Source organism: Mycosarcoma maydis, chromosome 5 (assembly GCF_000328475.2).
Source record: "Mycosarcoma maydis chromosome 5, whole genome shotgun sequence".
Taxonomy (NCBI): domain Eukaryota; kingdom Fungi; phylum Basidiomycota; class Ustilaginomycetes; order Ustilaginales; genus Mycosarcoma; species Mycosarcoma maydis.
Window position 1 is genome coordinate 683,219 of NC_026482.1, and position 18,450 is coordinate 701,668.

The following is an 18,450-nucleotide window of genomic DNA, read 5'->3' on the forward strand; positions in this document are numbered from 1 at the left end:
GATCTTCCGAATTCCGACAGTTGAACCCTGTCGCCGTTTTTTTTTCTTCTTCTTTTGTGCTCTTTCTTGCCAAAGTTTTTGACAAAGCAGCGACAAATATCGAACACAGCAACTCGTGACTTACTCACGACTCTTGCCCTAAGAGGTTCGACATCTTTGACCATCACATCCCCATCCTTTTGTCCCACGGTCATCATTCATTATAATGGCGAGGGACTTCAGACCAAAAGGCGCAAGGCCATCCACAGCGCCTGCAGACACAGCCTCGGCCAAGTCGACTCGTGTCAACAAACAGGCCATCAGCTCGCCCGCCCCTGTCAAACCACGCCCCGCCCAAACCCCTTCGGCCACCTCGAACAAGAAAAAATCAGATGCATACGACTCGGAGGACAGCGCAGATGAGGCCACTCTGATGCGCGAGATTGAGAGCTTCGGCGGCTCTAGAGACGATCTCAAACTCATCTCCAAGGCCAACGGAAAGAAAAAACCCGACGTCTCGATCGACGAGGCCGCTTTCTCCGGCGAGGTCGCTGCTTTCCTCAAGCAACTCCAGTCAGATCCTCACACGTCTGAGCCAGCTGCTCCTTCCGCATCTATCAACAACGACAGGCGATCCAAGACCGAGGCAGAAGCACACAAAAAGGCTGCGACTACTCAAAAGCAGAATTCTCAAGCTGCCAAGTCCAAGGAAAAGCCTACGCAAAAGGAGAAAGCCAACAAGCAAGGAGAACAAAAGACACCAAAACCACCAAAGCAGTCTGCAACACAAACCAACGTTATCGAAAGTACAACAGTCCAGCGAATGGGCAAGGGAAAGAAGATGGTCTTTGACGACCATGGTGTTGGCAAGGAGACCAATGTCAAACCTTCGCTCACTGCCATCGGCCCGTTGCGATTGCAGGCTGTGCCCCAATGGATGTCGCAGACTCTGCCAAAGCTTGCTCCGACCAACTCGAACAACGCCTCCCTCTCACACGAGCGCATCACGCAGCTTCTCGACATGGGTGTCGACCTCCTCCACCAGGAGAGTCGTGCGTACGACGACATCACCAGCAGCGAGACGTCGATCAACAAAGCGGGTGGTAGCATTGGCACGCTCACCGCCTCAGACGCGCAATTCGTGCGCTCGCTGCTCTCTTCTGAGGGAGGTGGTACGCTGTCGGACAGAATTTCGGCCTTGACACTTTTGGTGCAGAGCAGCCCTGTCCACAACGTCAAGCATATGGACAACTTGCTCACGATGACGCGCAAAAAGAGTCGCGAGGAAGCCAGCCGAGCAACTCGCGCTCTCGCCGACTGGCTTGCCAGCGAAGGCGGTCTTGGCTCGAGAAAGCTGCGCTACTTTCGCGATCAGCCTCAGCTCGCTGCCGCTTCAGCTGCTATCACTTCGGGCGATCTGGTGGCAGCTGAGGCGGCCAAGTCTCACTTGCTGTTGTGGGCGTTTGAGGATCATCTCAAGAAATTCTACTTCCAATTCCTTCAAGTGCTCGAAGTGCAGTCACACGACACGATCGCCTTCACGCGCAAGCAGGCGACTACGCAGACATTTATCCTCCTGCGTGACAAGCCGGAACAGGAACAGAACTTGCTCCGTCTTCTCGTCAACAAGCTGGGTGATCCTGACCGCAGCGTCGCCGCCAAGACCAGCAACCACATCCTCGAACTGCTCACTGCTCACCCTGCGATGAAGTTGATCGTCGTTCGTGAAATCGCCAACCTGATCATGCGACCAACGTCTGTGCCGAATGCTGGCGACCATGAGTCCGACAGGACGTCTAACCACAGCACCCATGCGCGCTACTACGGCCTTCTCACGCTCAATCAGACCGTGCTGACCGTCAAGGACGAAGCCACTGCCAACCATCTTATCTTGCTCTACTTTGAGCTCTTCGAGGCGATTCTCAAGCAGAACGAGATCAACGAGGCTAACGGCGTCGTCCAAGGCCAAGACGCCGACGAAACGCCCAAGAAGAAGGATAAGAAGCGCTGGAAGGACCAGCCACGCACGGGCAAGCGCAAGGGAAAGGGCAAGCAGGCTGCTTCGGCCAAGCCAGAAGAGCCAAAGCTGGTCAAGGATGCCGAGTCCAAGATGGTCGTTGCGATTCTCACCGGCGTTCGGCGAGCGTTTCCATTTGCAAAAATGCAAGCTTCCGTGTTCGAAAAGCACGTCAACACGTTGTTCAAGATGCTGCACTCTGGCTCTTTCAACATCAGCATCCAGGCGCTTCAGCTGATTTTCCAGCTCACCATCTCGAATCCACACCACGAGTCGTCCACGGTGCTCACATCGGCAGCCATCACGGACCGCTTCTACCGCGTGCTGTACGACTCATTGCTGGATCCGCGTTTGGAGGCGTCGAGCAAACAGGCCATGTATCTCAACCTCATCTTCCAGGCACTCAAGGCGGATCAGGAGCAGGAGCGCGTCAAGGCATTTATCAAGCGTATCTGTCAGATACTGACATTGCACCAAGCTTCGTTTATCTGTGGATGTCTGCATCTATTGGGTGAGCTGTTCAAACGTACACCGGGATTGCGCGCCATGATCACCGAGCGCGAGGAGGACGACGAGGAGCACTTCCACGACGTTGTCTCTAGCGATGACGAGGACGAGCGGGTTGCAAGCAAGCAAGCTGGTATCGCTGCGATCACAGTTGGCAAGCATGCATCTACCAAGTACGATGGTAGAAAACGAGAGCCTCGGTTTGCACATGCAGGCACTACCTGTCTTTGGGACGTGCTTCCACTGATCTCGCACTTCCACCCTTCGGTTTGTGTGCACGCGCTGCAGCTGTTGCAAGGTGGCAAGATCACCACCAATGCCGATCTGAGTCTCAACACGCTCTCCCACTTTTTGGATCGGTTTGTGTATCGCAATCCGAAACAGAAGTCGTCGTTGCGCGGAGCGAGTGCGATGCAGCCCATGGCGCACGTTGGCAGCGGTGTTACGCGATCGCGCACGCACGCGCTCAACGAGAATGAATATTTCAACACACAAGCCTTCTGGAACAAGCGCGCCGACACGATCCCCGCCGACCAGCTGTTCTTCCACAAGTTTTTCAACCTGAAATCGAAGCAGCCCTCGTCGAGTCGCGTGCAGACCGCACATGATCAAGACGACGAGCGAGACATACTGACAGCATCCGATAACGACCAAGCACGAGTGGCCAAGCATGACAGCATGCACCAAGATGACCAGAGCGATTCGAGCCTAGACAGCGACGACGATGCGGACGAGAAAGAAATCTGGAAGGTGATCAAGGCGACTATGCCGGGCAAGGAGGAGCTCGAGCGTCTAAATGACAGCGATGACGACGATGACGACGAGTTCGACTATATCGACAGCGACGATCAGCCAGATGCTGCCGACGACGAGAACCGGGACGAACAACAAGCTAGCGATCATGATGGACCCGACGTGATTGCTGGTATGACGTTGTCCGATGACGACGACTCTGTGCCAGGTGCTGACGAAAATGCAGTCACCGATGACTGGCGAGACGACGAATCGGACAGCAACGTGTTCGACGAGGATGATGACGACCTTTTGCCGTTTGCCGACTTGAGCTCGAAGAAGCGCAGTGCAGTTTCCTCGGACTCGGACTCGGACTTGGAGTTGGACACTCGAGATGCAAAGTCACGACAAAAGACCAAGGACAAGAAGAAGAGGAAAAAGACGATGCAGAGCCTTCCGACGTTCGCCAGCGCCGAAGACTACGCTCACCTGCTCGGCGATGATGACGAAGAAAACATGTAGCAGACGCACAATGTATTGCCGTTATCAACATGAACAACTTGCTACGTCGTGCGTGCTAGCAATCCATGTACCAGTCACTACTGTGCTTGCAAGCTGAGTCAGTCGGCCAACCCAGGACTGGTGACTGTGAATTCGTGGTTCGTGATTGCTGCTTCTGTACGCCAAAGATGCGAGCACGAGCAGCGCAGCGCTGAATTTGGGCGATATTCGTGATTCGCGATCCGCAACTTGGCGAGCGCACACATATATCGTGCACGGCCCCACTCTTGCCTCGTGACTCGTCGCCACTCTACTCTCTGCACGCATTCTGGATCGCTGAGCACATCTTCTTGGAACGCTCAGTAGCCTATCATCTCGCAACAATGGCGCCGACGCCGCGCAAGACACGTCAACTGGAAGTGCTCATCACGGGATTTGGGCCGTTCATGTCGGTGGGCAACAATCCTTCGTGGCTCGCAGTGAAACCGCTTCACGGAACGTTTCTTGACCTTTCGCACGCTCCTTGTTTGTACGAGGACCGATCCAGAACGGATGAGGCCGATGAGGGTGTAGTAGGAGAGGTGAGGACAAGGGCGAGGGCGAGGATTCAGACGCTACAAGTGCCGGTTCACTATGCGTCTGTGTTGGACGTGGTGCCACGGATTCACGGCAGTCAACCATGTTCGCCGGCAGCCAAATTTTGGTATGATTCCAGGCTCGATTCGGAATTTGGTGGGAGGCGGGACCAGCACTATCCTGAAGCGTATCCGATCGATGTACCGGATCCGGTCGGTGGAGCGTTGTGGGATGTGGTTATCCACGTCGGCGTTGGAAGGCAAGGTACGCTACGGTGTGAAACGCAAGCACACAAGAGTGGATACACGAAACGCGATGCCAACAACGAGCTGGCGCCGCTCCTCTCCCACCCCGGCCGCGCCGAGCACTTGGAAGAACAAGACGGCGCTCGAGGCTTTGGAACGGGGTACGAACAATTCGACCAGACTCTATCTACCCGCATCAGCGTATCGCAGCTGGTGACGTGGTTGAAGCAACGCGGACTGCGAGACGACGAGGTGGACCAGTCGTTTGATCCAGGTCGCTACTTGTGCGACTTTATCTTCTACTGCTCCTTGTGCGAGGCAAAGCGCATGGGCGATACCTTGGTTCTCTTCGTCCACGTTCCACCAGCGGACCGCAACTTGTCAGTGCAAAGATGCACTCAGGCGATCCGCGCGATCGCTTGGTTCATGGCCAGCCACAAGGCATCCACCCATATCGAGAAGGACACCTAGTCAGGGTGAACAGCATCGAGTTGCACAACATTACAACTGTGACATCGAGTGGCCTGGGCCAGTAAAGTTGAGCTATCCAGGATTCACGATCACGATTGACTCGGAAAATCTCACTCACACTCACGACCCGCGACTATTCATCCGTGCACGATTCACAATTTAGGTGGGCTTGAGCATGGACGCACGAGCGTCGAGGAGGGGTCACGAGTGTCACATGGACACTTGGTGCTGCATGCTCGTGGCTTTTGGCAAGCATCTGTCAGGGTTTTGAACCGCGCCCGCTCTTGGCAGGCGGAGAAGCTACCGAGACAAGTACACGCTACTCTACATTGTGGTACATACTCACGGCTTGTGACATGATTTGGCATGGCAATAATCACGAATCTATTCACGATGTAGGCTTTGCGGAGTAGATCAAAGACTCGCCAATCAAAGCACAAAGCACAAAGCACGCAGCAAGCGCCAATCGCGAATCTGTTTTTTGTTTTTGTTTTTGTTTCCGTTTTCTTTTTTTGGGCTGTTTTTGGCGCTGCTCGCTGCAGCTGGCAAGCTTCGGTGTCGCAGTCACGAGTGGGAGTGTCGTGCGTGTTGCTGCGTGGTGTGCGTTCATCTTACATAAAGCTATGTAAAATGCAAACTGTGAAACTCGTGACTGTGAAACTGTGAAACGGTCGGCGTGACGAGTCGTGAGTGAAACACGAAACGTGATATTCGTGATTCCCGATTACAATTACGATTCACGATTCATTCGTCACATTTTGTACGTCGGTTTGCTGGCCATGTGCTTATCATGACCACGAACCGCGATAGCGTTGCAGGTTCTTGACGACTCGGTCGCCCATGCTACGTCTTGCACCACCGCGATAGCGACAGCGTGCGTCGCAGACAAGTTGGGCGGAGCGGACACTATGTCGCGCAACGTGAGCAGTGCTTCTGGAGCTGGCGTCCGAGCCTCATCGTCCACACCAGTAGCAGAGCGTACGAACCGATCCAACAGAGGACGTCGCTCTACCAGTACTGAGCCTAGATGTGGTGCAAGCAAGTCGGCTCAAACACAACGCGCTGCATCGTCGGCGCGATCGTCGCCTGTCACATCGTACGTCGCTGGCTTCGCTGCGTCGACGTCTCGCTCGCGTCCCACCAGCCACCCACCAGTTCGAGGTGCTTCGCTACCGCAATGTTTGTCGGCATCGCAGCAACGATCGCCAGAACACGGCTCGAATAGTCGCATTGCCACCCCAAACAGCAGCACGTCTACTAGCTGCAGAACCAGCGTCGTGCTCGACGCTTCGGCATATCGGTACTCGCTCAACGTGGGCACCATCTCGAGGTTTCCAGCGTCTTGTACGGATGGCGCAAATCAGATCCTTCGTGCTACCAAGCCGAGCCAAGACGTGTCTGCGACAATACCTGTGCCAATCGATCCTGGTCGAGCATCGGTGTCGTCTGCAACCTCATCGCGTGCGTCGTCGCGGCTCTCTTCGCGCTACACCGCGGAAGAGGTGGCACCGCAGAGAAGACCCGTCTACCTCGCCTTGCCCTCTGATCCAAGTGCAGTGGGTCCTTGGTCCAATACCAGCTCCACGCTACTGTCGCAATCCAAGCTCGGCGATAAACACGCCAGCACCAGCAGTGCGGCCAAGCCGCACAAGAAGAGCGATCACAGCGGCGCCCCAAGCAGGAACAGCAAGATCATGACGAGCTTTCCATTTCCGCATCCTGTGACGCCTAGGAGACGAGGTGCGGGTGGAGGCGAGGGTGGTAGTGCGAATGCAGCGGGTAGCGGTGGACGTATGGCTGCGGTTGGTGCAGCGTGGCAGCGGTTATTGACTGCGGTGTTTGCTGGGCCGTACGAGAGGCAATTGGATCGCGAGGAGCAGGAGGACGATCGGATCACCGAATCGATTATCCAAGGGATTGCATGGCGTAACGGTACGCATCGCGATGCTGCAAGCGGTGGTCGTACAGACTACGGCACCATCTCGATCGGTTCATCATCCAAGAAACCAGCGAGTGCTGACTCACAAGACGTTGATCCATCCGATCCATACGGCTACCGACGTCTCGCCGGCCCACATCTGCTGCCTAGCTACACCACGCATCTGGTCGCACGCCGGCGCGAACGTCGGCGAGCACGCAGTCGTGCGCGCTTCCAGTGCATGGCCCTCTGGACAATCTGGACCGTCAGCATCCTCCTCGTCCTCATCGTCATCGTTCTCCTCTTCAGCTTCGTCTTTCCCGATCGCTTGCGCATCCCCAATCACTCGGACGACCATGTACTTGCTCCCTGGTTCCCTATCCCCGCCCCCGCATTGCTCCCATCCATCACTATCGCTCGCATACATCCCTCCTGAACACACACATACTCGTTCCACCATCATCCAATGTAACGGACCGTAACGAAGCTTTTGACGATCCATCAGTATCAAATCTCTCGCATCCACACGTGTGCAACCGTGGACCTGGACGCTGTACAAAGCAACACTCGTGACTTTCGACGCTATCAACCCTAACATCTGGCAGGAGAAATTAACACAAATAGAATCCAAAGAGCGTCAAGGCCACATGGCGTGCTCACAAATCCGAATGCACTGCGCGGCCCAACCCTAGACTGAGGACGTCCAGCCACTTGCCGAGATCGTCAAGCGTCTTGGCCAACGTGGACGAGACCTGGTGTTTGGTGTGCAAATGAGCGAAATCGAGCGGTTTCAGCGCCGGGCCTGCGTCCATGTGCGGGCGGGTGAAAGCGGATCCCGCAGGAACGCCAGTCCCAGCCGCCGCAGTCGCAGTCGCAGTCGCGACAGTGGTGGGCGTTGGTGTGGCTGCTGCTGCAGCTTGCGCGGTAGGAGTGATGGGCGAATCGTCGCTTGCAGCGAGCGATGTGGAGGCGGCGAGACTCGCGCTGTCTGCGCGCTGGCGTGGTTGCGTCAGATAGCCCGCACGCAGCCTTGCGAGCCGACTGTACGTCTGTGCGTTCGCACCGCGGTCCCACAGCTGCACATGGCGAGACGGCGACGCGTGTAGCCCGGCCGTGGTGGGATCGCTCCCACCGTGCGATTGGCGGTGATGCGCAATGAGTTCCGCGTTGTCCACTGCGCGATCCAGATCAGTGTACAATCCGGAAGAGGTCGCGTCATTACTCTTGCCGTGCCCCATGCGCTGCTCCAATACGCGCGAACTGTAAGTCTGCTTAGGCTGCGCAGCACCAGCAGCACCAGCAGCACCAGCCGAACCAGCCGAACTCAGGTCGTGCAACGAACGAGAATCCGGTATGACGATCGCTGTCGTAGTGGATGACGCTGCGGTCGACATTGCGAGCGAAGACGAGCCGGAAGAACTGCTGCTGGGTTTCGTGAGCGATTGCGAGCGTTTGCGCATCGGCTGCGCTGGACCCACACCACCACCGACACCAAATCGGAAGGGAGTGTTGCCCGTTCCCGTGAAACTCGCCTTCTCTTGGGCGTGAGCGCCGAGGGACGGTTTCGCCATCGGTACAGCGGCAGACAGCGATGACGACGACTGCTGCGTCTTGAGCTGCGGAGGCGCTTGCTGTGCTCGCAGCGTCGCACAAGCTTCGACCGCTGGCGCAGCCGGTCTCCATGTGGACCCATTGACGCTGTCTGCTCCCGTTCCTCCCCTCGTCGCATAGCCTCCTCCCGCACTCGTCGCACCGTCGCTTGGCTCGACATCAAATAAACGCAAAAGCGGATGATCGCGAATTGGAATTGGCGCATGCTGACCTTCCACTTCCTCCTCATCCTCATCCCACTCCCTAGCACTTTGAAGCGTGTTGAATTCCCAACCCTCACCCGTCTCCCTCCCATCAAACGCAAACGAATCGCGATTCCCCGCCTCGCCCCAATCTGCCGTCTCGGCACCGATCAAACTCATGCGCATGCCTCCAGCCTTTGTCCATGCATTGTACGACTGGATCACCTCCTTGAGCACGCTCGACGGCGTCTTGGCGTACGTCTTGATCCACTTGAGCTTCGTGAGTTCTTCCGATGTCGCACGCTCCTTGGGCTCTTCGTTGAGGCACGCGGCTACAAAGTCGCGCATCGCGGGCGAAAAATCGCCTTCGAGCGGCAACCTCGGCGGCTTGCTTTTGGGGATGAGCATAATGACTCGCATCTGTTCCACATCGGCTAGCGGTGGATTGCCTGTAGCCATTTCGTAGATAGTAATGCCGAGACTCCACACGTCGGCTTTCTGATCGTATGTCTTGCCTTCTGTGATGACTTCGGGTGCCATCCAATAGGGCGTGCCGACAAAAGTACTGCGCTTGCTGTGGACGCTGTTCGAGGCGAGGGAAGCGGCGACACCGAAATCGCACAACAGGATGCGGCCAGTGCTGGTGAGCAGGATGTTGGCAGCTTTGATGTCGCGATGGATAATGCCCGATTTGTGCAGATAGTTGAGCGCTACCAGCGTCTCCCTGACGATCACCGCACAATAGCGTTCGGCGATGGCGCCGGCCTTCATAAGAGTGCGCACACTGCCACCTTCTGCAAAGTCCATAACAATCCATAACTCTGGGCCTTTGAGCCAACAGCCCCAGTACCGTACGACATTCTTGGAAGCAGCCTCGCGTAGTTGACTCAGCAGAGCCACTTCGCGTTGGATGTCACTCACGTCATCGTCTGGCGTGTCCAGATTCACTACCTTGAGCGCTACCGCAGCACCCGTCTCGACGTGGACGCCACGGTAAACGGCGCCGTACGCTCCTCGTCCGACGAGCTCAAGCCTTCGGTAAACCGAATTGACCGGTGGACCTACATCTGAAGAGCTGTTGCCGCCGCCACGAGGCGGGCCCCCACGACGATCCGGGGGGCCGCCGCCTCCCGTTCCACCACCATTACCTCCGTTTGTCGGACCCGCGCCACCGCCACCGCCACCTCCGCCATGCATGCCGTTGCCACGACCGCCGCCGGTATTACCACGATTTCTGCCACCATTGTTCGCGGACGAGACGCCAGAACCACCAGCACCAGTTACGCCTTTGCCACCGTGGTCGCCGTTTGATAGGCCTCGAACCGGCTCGGCTCCTCCGAGCGAAGCTTGTCGGCCTCGAGACTGCGGCTTACCCTCCTTGTGCAGCGTTGGATTCAGCAAATCGATCAAAGCGGCGTAGGATCGCTTGGCAAGACCATGACGTTGTTCGATCGCTGAGCGGCTGGGAGACTTTGGTTCGGCTTTCGCTGCCTCGGAGGCTGTTGGGGGTGTCTGTTCTGAAACCAATGGAACCTCGTTTGGCTCATCTTTCTCGAGTGCCTCGGAAGAGTCAGACCTACGAAGTTGAAGTTCTTGGTCGCTGTCGAACGACATAGTGGCTAGCGTTTTGGATGGAGTCTGCGGCAAGTCCTTGGAGAGGGACTTGTCTTCATCTTCCGCTTCCGTGATCTGGGAGAAGCGCGAAGCGTTAAATCTCGTGCCTTCACCGTGCAGCCCTAATCCTTGCAGCTTTGGAGAATGCTGAACGGAACTAGGCAGCGAAAGTGATGCTTGCTTGCTCTTGCCGGTCGTTTCATTGCCTGGGGTCTTCGGGGCATCGACTACGTGGAGCGTTTGAGAACGCTGGTGGCGAGGATCGAGTCGGGGTACCAGGCCTAGCGTGGTGAGGAAGGAAGAGGAAGAGTTGGAGCGAAACCGATTGCGCTCTTGAACAGCGTCTGCAGAGGCTTTGGAACTGACGTCGAAACTGCCTGCTCTGCGAATGACGCTCAGACCCTTCTTGGTTGCCTGCGCGGCGGAGCGAGCTGCCACATTGACGATCTCGCCAGATCGTCTGCGCAGTGTTTTGGATGAGGAGCTCGAGATCATGATGGCCTGGCGATCGCGTGCAGCGTGGTCCTCGACTTGTTTACTAGAAGGTAGTAGCGCTTGCTGGTCGTCCCAGTCTGCGAAGGTCTGACAGTCGCGCAAAGGAGAGCTAGGCATGCCGTTGCCGGAGCTGGTAGCAAAGTCTTCCTCATCTTCATCTTTGACAAGACTGAGGCTGTGCGTACTGTTTTTGGATTGGTGCTTGTGAGCGCGAGGGTCGAAAAAGGCGTGCGACAACGAGTTGGAAGATCGCGATCGAAACATGCGGTTACTACGAATGTAGGAGGATGAGTCATGGCCAACTTCGAGCCTGGAGCGCTGCGGGCCGTCCGACTTGCGTCGCTGGTGCATAAAGCGAGGCTGTTGTGATTTGTCGGAGCTGGCGTCAAGGTTGCGGCTGGAATAGAGAAAGATGTCACCGCTGTTGGGATTTAAGAACTGCGATCCTTCTGTATGGGATCGATGGCGGCCACCGTCCTTCTGAGCTAAGTCCGAGGCTCGGAGACTGGCAGCAGTCTTGGCATCATGCGAGTTTCGTTTGCTCTGTCTCTTGAAGCTGCGGCCCCAACTCAATCGATCACTCATCATAGAGCTGCCAAGCTCAGAGACAGATACCGAGCTGAAAGAGTTGCGATGAGAGGCAGCTCTAGCATGGCCGGCGGACGAGATGGAAGAAGAGGAAGGGTTGGAAAAGGTGGTGCGATAGTTAGTCGACGGCGAGAAGGCAGAGGTCGATTCGGTTGAAGGGGATGACTGCACAAAGCCACCATAGGCAAACGTGTGTAACGATTTTGGGTCGATACTGGTAGGATTCTGCTCTGTCGCGGATCGGACAAGAAATGTGGGGACATGAGATTCATGCTTGGATGCTGATACGAATTGACTGCTGGGTGGCATCGATATCTTTGTCGGCGAGGAAGCACGGTGATGAAAGGTATTGGAGGGCACGTGTGGCGAGCGGGAAGGGCCAGCCTCGGCAGATTGCGGCCAAAATGACATCATGGGCTGAAGCTGTACGGCTCGATGAGGCAGTACGGTTCGTTGTGGATCTGGAGCAGACTATGCTGCTGCTGCCAGCGAAGCTGGGCAATTAGGCCGAGTGGAACATGATGTGGCTCTAGACAAGGAGGATTGCAATCCAGGGCGATGCTGCTGAAGTAGCAGGTACTGTGTTCGGATCTGGTGCCAAGGCAAAGCTATTGAAGTAGACGCTGAGCGAAAGGAAGATAATCGTAGTACTGATCGAAGTTGTCGGAGGGGCAAACTGAGCATAACCGGTGGGTGGTGTTGTCAGCTTGCTCTCTCTGCCATTCGTCATTCTAAAATTACTGTATCTGTGTCTCACGATTAACCACCTTAATTTGTGATTCGTGATTCATGATTGTTTTGAATTTCCTCCTAAGTTAGTCACGAGTGGCAATCACGAATTCATGAATTTACGAATCGTGAATCGTGAGTGTCTCGCTCTACCGTACCGAAAAAAAACATGGGGGTAATTTGGGGTTGCAAAAAGGGGTTGAAAATCATTCTACTTGCTATCAAACCCCACAACGTACCACGCCACACACACCTTTTCAGAGCACATCCTGATGCCGCGCTGAAGCATTTCTTGTTCCGCGATCTGTTTGGATTGTTTGGATAAGTTCAGACAACAGCACTCCACATGGTGTCAGACAGGCGAGAGACTATCATCTGGAACCATGTGACACGTGTTATCAAGCTTTGGTGAGCTTGCCCTGCCCAACGAGATATCGGCTGATCTCGTTGTACAGCTCGATTTGATCGTCGAGTGTAAGCTGCGTTACTACGGTCTGCAGCACCGAGCCAACGGTGACATGGTGTTCGCGAATGAGCGACGAGTAGTAGACGTAAGAAAAGAGTCCCATCAAGAACTGGCAATCAAAGCGGTCAGTAAGACCACCGTGGCCAGGGATGCTGTCGCCGAAATCCTTGATGTTGAAAGCACGTTTGAATCCGCTCGCAAAGAATCCGCCAAACGGCGCGACCAGGCTGGCAAACGCAGCCATGACGAGAGCGTGCAGCTGGAACGGAGACCACGGGAACGCCGAGATACGGTGACCTGCAATCGAGGAGGCCAACGACGCCATGGCGGGTGGCAAGGAAAGGTAGTGCCAGTGGAAGACTGGGTTGACGTCGCAGGTAACCTCCTTGAACGCATTCATGCCCAGGCTGACGGCAGGGCAGATCATGTAGTTGTAGCGCTGGAAGAAGGTGGCCCAACCGTATGCAAAGATCTCGGTGACGATGAATGCACCCACGAAACCCTCGACCGTCTTCTTGGGGCTGAGGTCGATCAGAGGCGTCCTGCCAAACGTCATACCACAAATGTAAGCAAAGACATCGTTGCAAACCACGAGCGAGGCGGGCACCCAGAGCCAGATGAGACCCTCGAGAATGTTGTTGACGATAAAGTGGCTGGAAAAGACGATGAGAAGCAGCGACATGTGCACCCAGCAGAACAAGCCAAACTGATGCTTGAGGTTGCGACGTTTTAGGTTGGAGACAAACGCCATGAAGCCGAACACGTAGAGCATGAACGAGAGGAAGCGATGATGCCTGGCAAAAGGGATGAACCACGCATCCACAAAGACAATGTGCTTAAAGTAGTAGATGATCGACTCGCCATACAAAAAGTAGTTGGCGACGGCGAAAAAGTACCAGCTGAGCGTCTTGCTCCACAGCTGGTCGCGACGGCCTTGGATGCGCTTCTGGATGCGCTCGTCATCATCGTCGTCATCCACCTCGCTAGTGGCAGCGCTGGTGGGGGCGGATGACATGCGACTCGAACGTCCTCCTCCGCCAGTGACCGAGGGACGACCAGGAATGTTGAAGAGAGCGACAATCTCGCGGTAGACCAGAGTCTGACAGATCATGACGAGCAAGATCATGTAGGGATGGCCGAGTAGCAAGAGACCGATGAATCCTCCAATCATGATGAGCGTGTACAATGTCCTCTCGTAAATCTTCTGCCACTTTGCCTTTGCAGCGGCAGCGGCATCTTCCTGGCTCTGCTGCGACTGCTGGGGCTGCTTCGGCAACTGTTGCGATGTGTTCGCCTCTCGCGATGCCGGTGGCTGTGGCGACTGGAATTTGACATCTTGCGCATGGTCGTTGCTGACAGCCTTTGTGGAAGCGTTCAGAATGGATTCGGGCTGGTCTGCCTTGGCTGAGGCTGGTTTTGCAGTTGGAAGAGCCGTCTGGTAGCCAGAGGGGGCGCCTTGTTTGGGTGCCGAAGCAGCAAAGGGTGCTGAGGGAGTGGGAATGACTTTGTCCTGGACCCCCAGATTCTCCACAGCGGCAGAAGTGAGCGACTGAGGAGGCTCGACAGTATTGGTGCCGTTGTAGCCATTAGGAGCAATCACCTTGTTCGCACTGTCGGTTGTGTCGAGCTTGGCCGGCTGAGGGGCGGACTGGGCCTTGTTGAGCTTGCTCTTGGTATCCTTGGTAGACGAGGCGTTGGCAGCAGGCTGAGAAGGCTGAGCTGGCTGAGCTGGCTTTGCGGGCGACTTGTGCTCGACGACGCTCTCTTCGTCGTCGGATTCGATCTCTTCGACCTGAAGCGCCTCGAAAGCGGTACGCGAGGCAAAGCGGCCTCCGTTGTGGGATGAAGCCATTGCGATGACTTGTGGAAGGTGACAGAAAGTCAACTGCGGATAGTTTGGTGAATATGGTCGGAATGGTAGCTTGAAGAGACAAGCTCGTGGGTGGGCAGTCCTCCGGAAGAAGGGCTTGGGGCTACAGCAGCGATTACGACGAACGGGCCAATTTCTGTTCGATCGTGACAAAATGCAAGACGCTCAAGACCGTCCGTTGACAAGGCTTCCTTCCGGATTCAGATCGCGTCCAAACTGAAAGTCATCCACAAACGTGAGAAGGAAATTGGTGATATTCGTGATTCGTGATTCGTGATTCACGATTGTTGGCTCAGCTGCGACTGTGCCTGTGTGGAGGCAGTGAGTCAGCTCGCACGAGATCATGCCAGCACGGTGGCATTTTGAATTTCAAATCGAAACACTCGTGACTTGAACTTGATTCTGTTTTTATAATATGTTTGTCGCAGTCAGTCACAGTTGTAATCTTCATCCCGATTTCCGATTCCCGATTTATGATTGTCGTGTGTTCAAGAATTTCCGATTCAGAATGTGGGTTTGGTAGATGTGACATACTTGTTAAAATTGGGTTCATCCCTGATCGTGATCACGCACCACGCACCTTTACGTCTCGGTACTGTGCCTGTCTTGGTTGTGTCTACAGCATGGCACGAAGAGCCACCCAAAAATCCAGCCAGAGCCCATCGAGACCATGCTTGAATCATCGAGAATGCGATCAGTCGCTGTTGGCCAGCTCGTAAGAAGCATCTCGAGAGTTGGCGTGCTGGAGCGAGGGCGAATGTAAACACCAAGAACTGAGAACCGCGCCTGGTCAACTTCACGCTTGTGTGTCAAGTCGTGAGTGTGTCTTGGATGGGTGAGCTTCAGGCAAAGTCGGCTTACACACGTCGTCGCAGGGGGCAGAATTTCGAGTACAGAAAGCAAGCGTGAATCACGAACCTGGCGCGAGCAACATTCGTGATTCACAATGCGAAGCGAGCGTGGAAAGAACGCGCTTATTGGCTGCAGCCAGTCGATCAAGAAGCAGCTCGTGCATGGCACTGCAGCTAAGTTAACCATCAATTCTGCTTGGTTCGAGGTTGGCATCTTGATGGCAGAAGCAGGGACCAAATCACAGCATACATTGCGATCAATGGTTGGGCTACTCGTGACTTGAGTCTTGTGCGTAATACCCTCTCTCTTACAAATTGCACACCAAAGCTTCATCCCCTACAGCAAACACGCAACACAGGCTCTGCTGCCAAAGCTTTCCAGCCACGAGTTGGACATGCGCCAGCCGACTGTTCCAGAGAGAACGATTTTCGGAGCGGAGCTGGAGTGCCAGGAACTCTATCCAATGTGCATTTTCCACGGACCAAAGAGAGATAGTTAGAAAAAAAAAAGAATCATAACTTTCAAAATACAAAGAAAAGAAATGTAGCATCTGAAACATAAGGGCAGCTGATTTGTCTAATCTGTCCAATTGTGAATCGTGAACATTGTGAATACTTTGCAAACAGGGTTTCTGCCACCCTGAACTGTATGCTAGCCGACCTGCACGCTTGTCTCGAGACGCACACCCGCACACAGTTCCAACTACCAATCACGATGACTAGTCTGGATGAAATCTCGAGCGAGATCTAAGCCAAACGCAGAGGCTTTGCGTGAGAGGACAGGCCAGGATCGGAGCGTGCGCTTCTGTGACCATTTGTGTGTGTGTGTGTGTGTGTGTGTGTGTGAGTTCAAGCGTGGCTCGAGTCAGCAGTTGCACAACTGAACGACAGAGTCGCAAAAGGCCGCAGCTGTGCGGGTTATTTTTCCCTCTGTTTTCTTTTGGATCCCCCCCCGGTCTCGTGGTTGGTGTTGGGCGTCTCCCTGCACAAGGCCCCTTACAGCACCACTGTGTTGCTTCTTGACATGCAAAGGATATATTTAATCAAGCTAGTCAAGTGATTCCTCGCTCGGCCCGCTGTTATTGGTCGGCTCAGCTGGCGGTGCGAGCGTGTGCGCCGGAATGTCTCCGCAGGTGGCGTAGTGGGATGCTCCGCCTGTGTCCCTTTTGCGTGCTTACAAGGTCACAACATGCCTATCTCTTGCCTGGCAACCAGTGTGCCAAGATGGGCGCCGCAATACCGCACACCTTGACCATCCTATCACATCACGCGCTGGGCGGTCCAAGTCACATCACCTGCAACTTCATTTGGTGCTGTACGCAACACGCCTGGCTCCTGCAGCTCACTCAGCCCACTCGCCCTCGCCCTCGCCCCTGCCCCTGCACCTGCACATGCGCTGCAAATCACGATTCGACTGTGCCGAGATCCACTCATCACAGCATGTTCTTTCTATTGAAATTCAAGCTTGTTTGTTCTCAATAGTTATCATCAAAGGAAAAAAGGGGCTGACGGCATGCCACGCCGAGCCGCTCGACTCACTGCCACCAGCAAAGAAACGCAGCGAAGCCTTACGAAGCCAAAGCTGGGTTTCAAAAAAAAAGTAAAGAAAAAAAACACAAATAACTGCGGCTGTCCCGCCCTCTGCTCAGCTCAGCTCAGGCTTTTGTCGCGCCGCTCCTCAGCCTGTCCCTCAATCGCTTATCTGCCCCATTTATATACTTGACTGCGCAGCCATCATCCTCCTTCCTTCCGTATCTCAATCCGTTCTCGTACCTCCCACCGCTACCATCACCACCGACAACTTCGTCGTATACCCCTCTCTGACATTTGTCATCAAACCACCTCTATCTATACCCGCCATGTCTGCTGCTCCTGAAACCACCCCTGCCCCCGTCGCTCCCGTCGAGGAGGTTGCCGCCCCCGTCGTCGAGGAGACCGCCGCTGCTACCGAGGCTGTTGCTGCTCCTGTTGAGGAGGCTGCCGCTCCTGTCGAGGCTGTAAGTAAAGTGATTTCAAACAGCATCCCTGTTTATCTCTTGCATTCCTACTGCAATCACAGTGCTGACGTTCGTGACATTGGCTTAACGTATCCCTTTTCCCCTTTCACATTAGGAGGCTGCCCCTGCTGTTGTAGAGGAGACTGCCGCCCCCACCACCGAGCCTGTCGCTGCCGTCGAAGAGACCACCGCTGCTGAGCCTGCCGCCGAGGAGGCCAAGCCCGAGGAGGCCACCAAGGAGGTCACTCCCAAGAAGGAGAAGCGCCAGTCTTTCTTCGGCAAGTTCATCGGTGCCATCAAGGAGAAGACCGCCAAGAAGGAGAAGACCGCTGTTGCTAAGGAGGAGCCCGTCACCGAGGAGGCCGCCGCTGCTGCTCCCGTCGAGGAGACCGCTGCTCCTGCTGAGGCTACCGAGGAGGCTGCTCCTGCCAAGGTAGAGGAGACTCCTGCTGCCGTCGAAGAGGCCGCTGCCCCCGTCGAAGCTGAGGTTGCCCCCGCTGCTGAGGAGGCCAAGGACGTCAAGATTGACGAGTCGGCCAAGGCTGATGCTCCCGCTCCCGATGTGGCTGCTCAGAAGATCAAGCTCGGCCGTCGTCTGAGCGGCAAGTTTGGTGCTCTCTTCCACAAGCAGCCCAAGAAGACTGAGGAGAAGGCCGAGGCCCCCGCCGCTGCTGCTGCCACTGAGGAGCAGGAGGCCAGCCCCGTCGAGGAGAAGGTTGCTGAGGACGTCATTGCCCCTCCTGCTGCCGCCGCCCCTGTCGTGGTCGAGGCTCCTAAGGCTGCTGCCCCTGTCGCTGCCGCCGCCTAGAGGGATGGATCCACGCTTCTCTTTTTGCCGGTTCTGTTTGATTCTCTTCTTCCGGATTCTTTTGCATGCCCACTTCCGTTCCCGGTTCCGCGGCTCTTTGATTCTCTCTTGTCCTCTCCCTTGCTCCTTGATACCACCTTCTACCCTCCTCCTCGGGTTGTCGGTGCCTCTGCGAGCCTGGGCTATACCCCTCCGAACTCGACAAGGTTCGATCATGCACCATGATTCCCTGACTCGCACCTCTAGCGACATACCACCTTGCACAAATCACCCTTAATAGACGACGCTCTGGC

General features: G+C 55.5%; 7 protein-coding genes across 7 annotated transcripts; 5 read left to right on the top strand and 2 right to left on the bottom strand.

Moving 5' to 3' along the window:
• Positions 1-205: 205 nt before the first annotated feature.
• On the top strand, positions 206-3,757 carry UMAG_02262 (RNA-binding ribosome biosynthesis protein MAK21; the record flags this gene model as incomplete). The annotated part of the gene is made up of 1 exon (XM_011390294.1): positions 206-3,757. The coding sequence occupies one exon, from the start codon at positions 206-208 to the stop codon at positions 3,755-3,757; it is 3,552 nt and encodes a 1,183-aa protein (XP_011388596.1).
• A 362-nt stretch (positions 3,758-4,119) lies between these two features.
• On the top strand, positions 4,120-5,028 carry UMAG_02263 (uncharacterized protein; the record flags this gene model as incomplete). The annotated part of the gene is made up of 1 exon (XM_011390295.1): positions 4,120-5,028. The coding sequence occupies one exon, from the start codon at positions 4,120-4,122 to the stop codon at positions 5,026-5,028; it is 909 nt and encodes a 302-aa protein (XP_011388597.1).
• A 908-nt stretch (positions 5,029-5,936) lies between these two features.
• UMAG_02264 (uncharacterized protein) lies at positions 5,937-7,382 on the top strand (the record flags this gene model as incomplete). Its single annotated transcript, XM_011390296.1, has 1 exon — positions 5,937-7,382. The coding sequence occupies one exon, from the start codon at positions 5,937-5,939 to the stop codon at positions 7,380-7,382; it is 1,446 nt and encodes a 481-aa protein (XP_011388598.1).
• A 220-nt stretch (positions 7,383-7,602) lies between these two features.
• UMAG_11396 (uncharacterized protein) lies at positions 7,603-11,850 on the bottom strand (the record flags this gene model as incomplete). The annotated part of the gene is made up of 1 exon (XM_011390550.1): positions 7,603-11,850. One exon carries the CDS (start codon positions 11,848-11,850, stop codon positions 7,603-7,605), a length of 4,248 nt encoding a protein of 1,415 aa, XP_011388852.1.
• Positions 11,851-12,563: 713 nt separating this feature from the next.
• Positions 12,564-14,483, bottom strand: UMAG_02266 (phosphatidate cytidylyltransferase; the record flags this gene model as incomplete). The annotated part of the gene is made up of 1 exon (XM_011390297.1): positions 12,564-14,483. One exon carries the CDS (start codon positions 14,481-14,483, stop codon positions 12,564-12,566), a length of 1,920 nt encoding a protein of 639 aa, XP_011388599.1.
• Positions 14,484-16,498: 2,015 nt separating this feature from the next.
• On the top strand, positions 16,499-16,834 carry UMAG_11397 (uncharacterized protein; the record flags this gene model as incomplete). The annotated part of the gene is made up of 1 exon (XM_011390551.1): positions 16,499-16,834. One exon carries the CDS (start codon positions 16,499-16,501, stop codon positions 16,832-16,834), a length of 336 nt encoding a protein of 111 aa, XP_011388853.1.
• A 377-nt stretch (positions 16,835-17,211) lies between these two features.
• On the top strand, positions 17,212-18,157 carry UMAG_02267 (uncharacterized protein; the record flags this gene model as incomplete). Its single annotated transcript, XM_011390298.1, has 2 exons — positions 17,212-17,349; positions 17,465-18,157. 2 exons carry the CDS (start codon positions 17,212-17,214, stop codon positions 18,155-18,157), a joined length of 831 nt encoding a protein of 276 aa, XP_011388600.1.
• Positions 18,158-18,450: the final 293 nt, after the last annotated feature.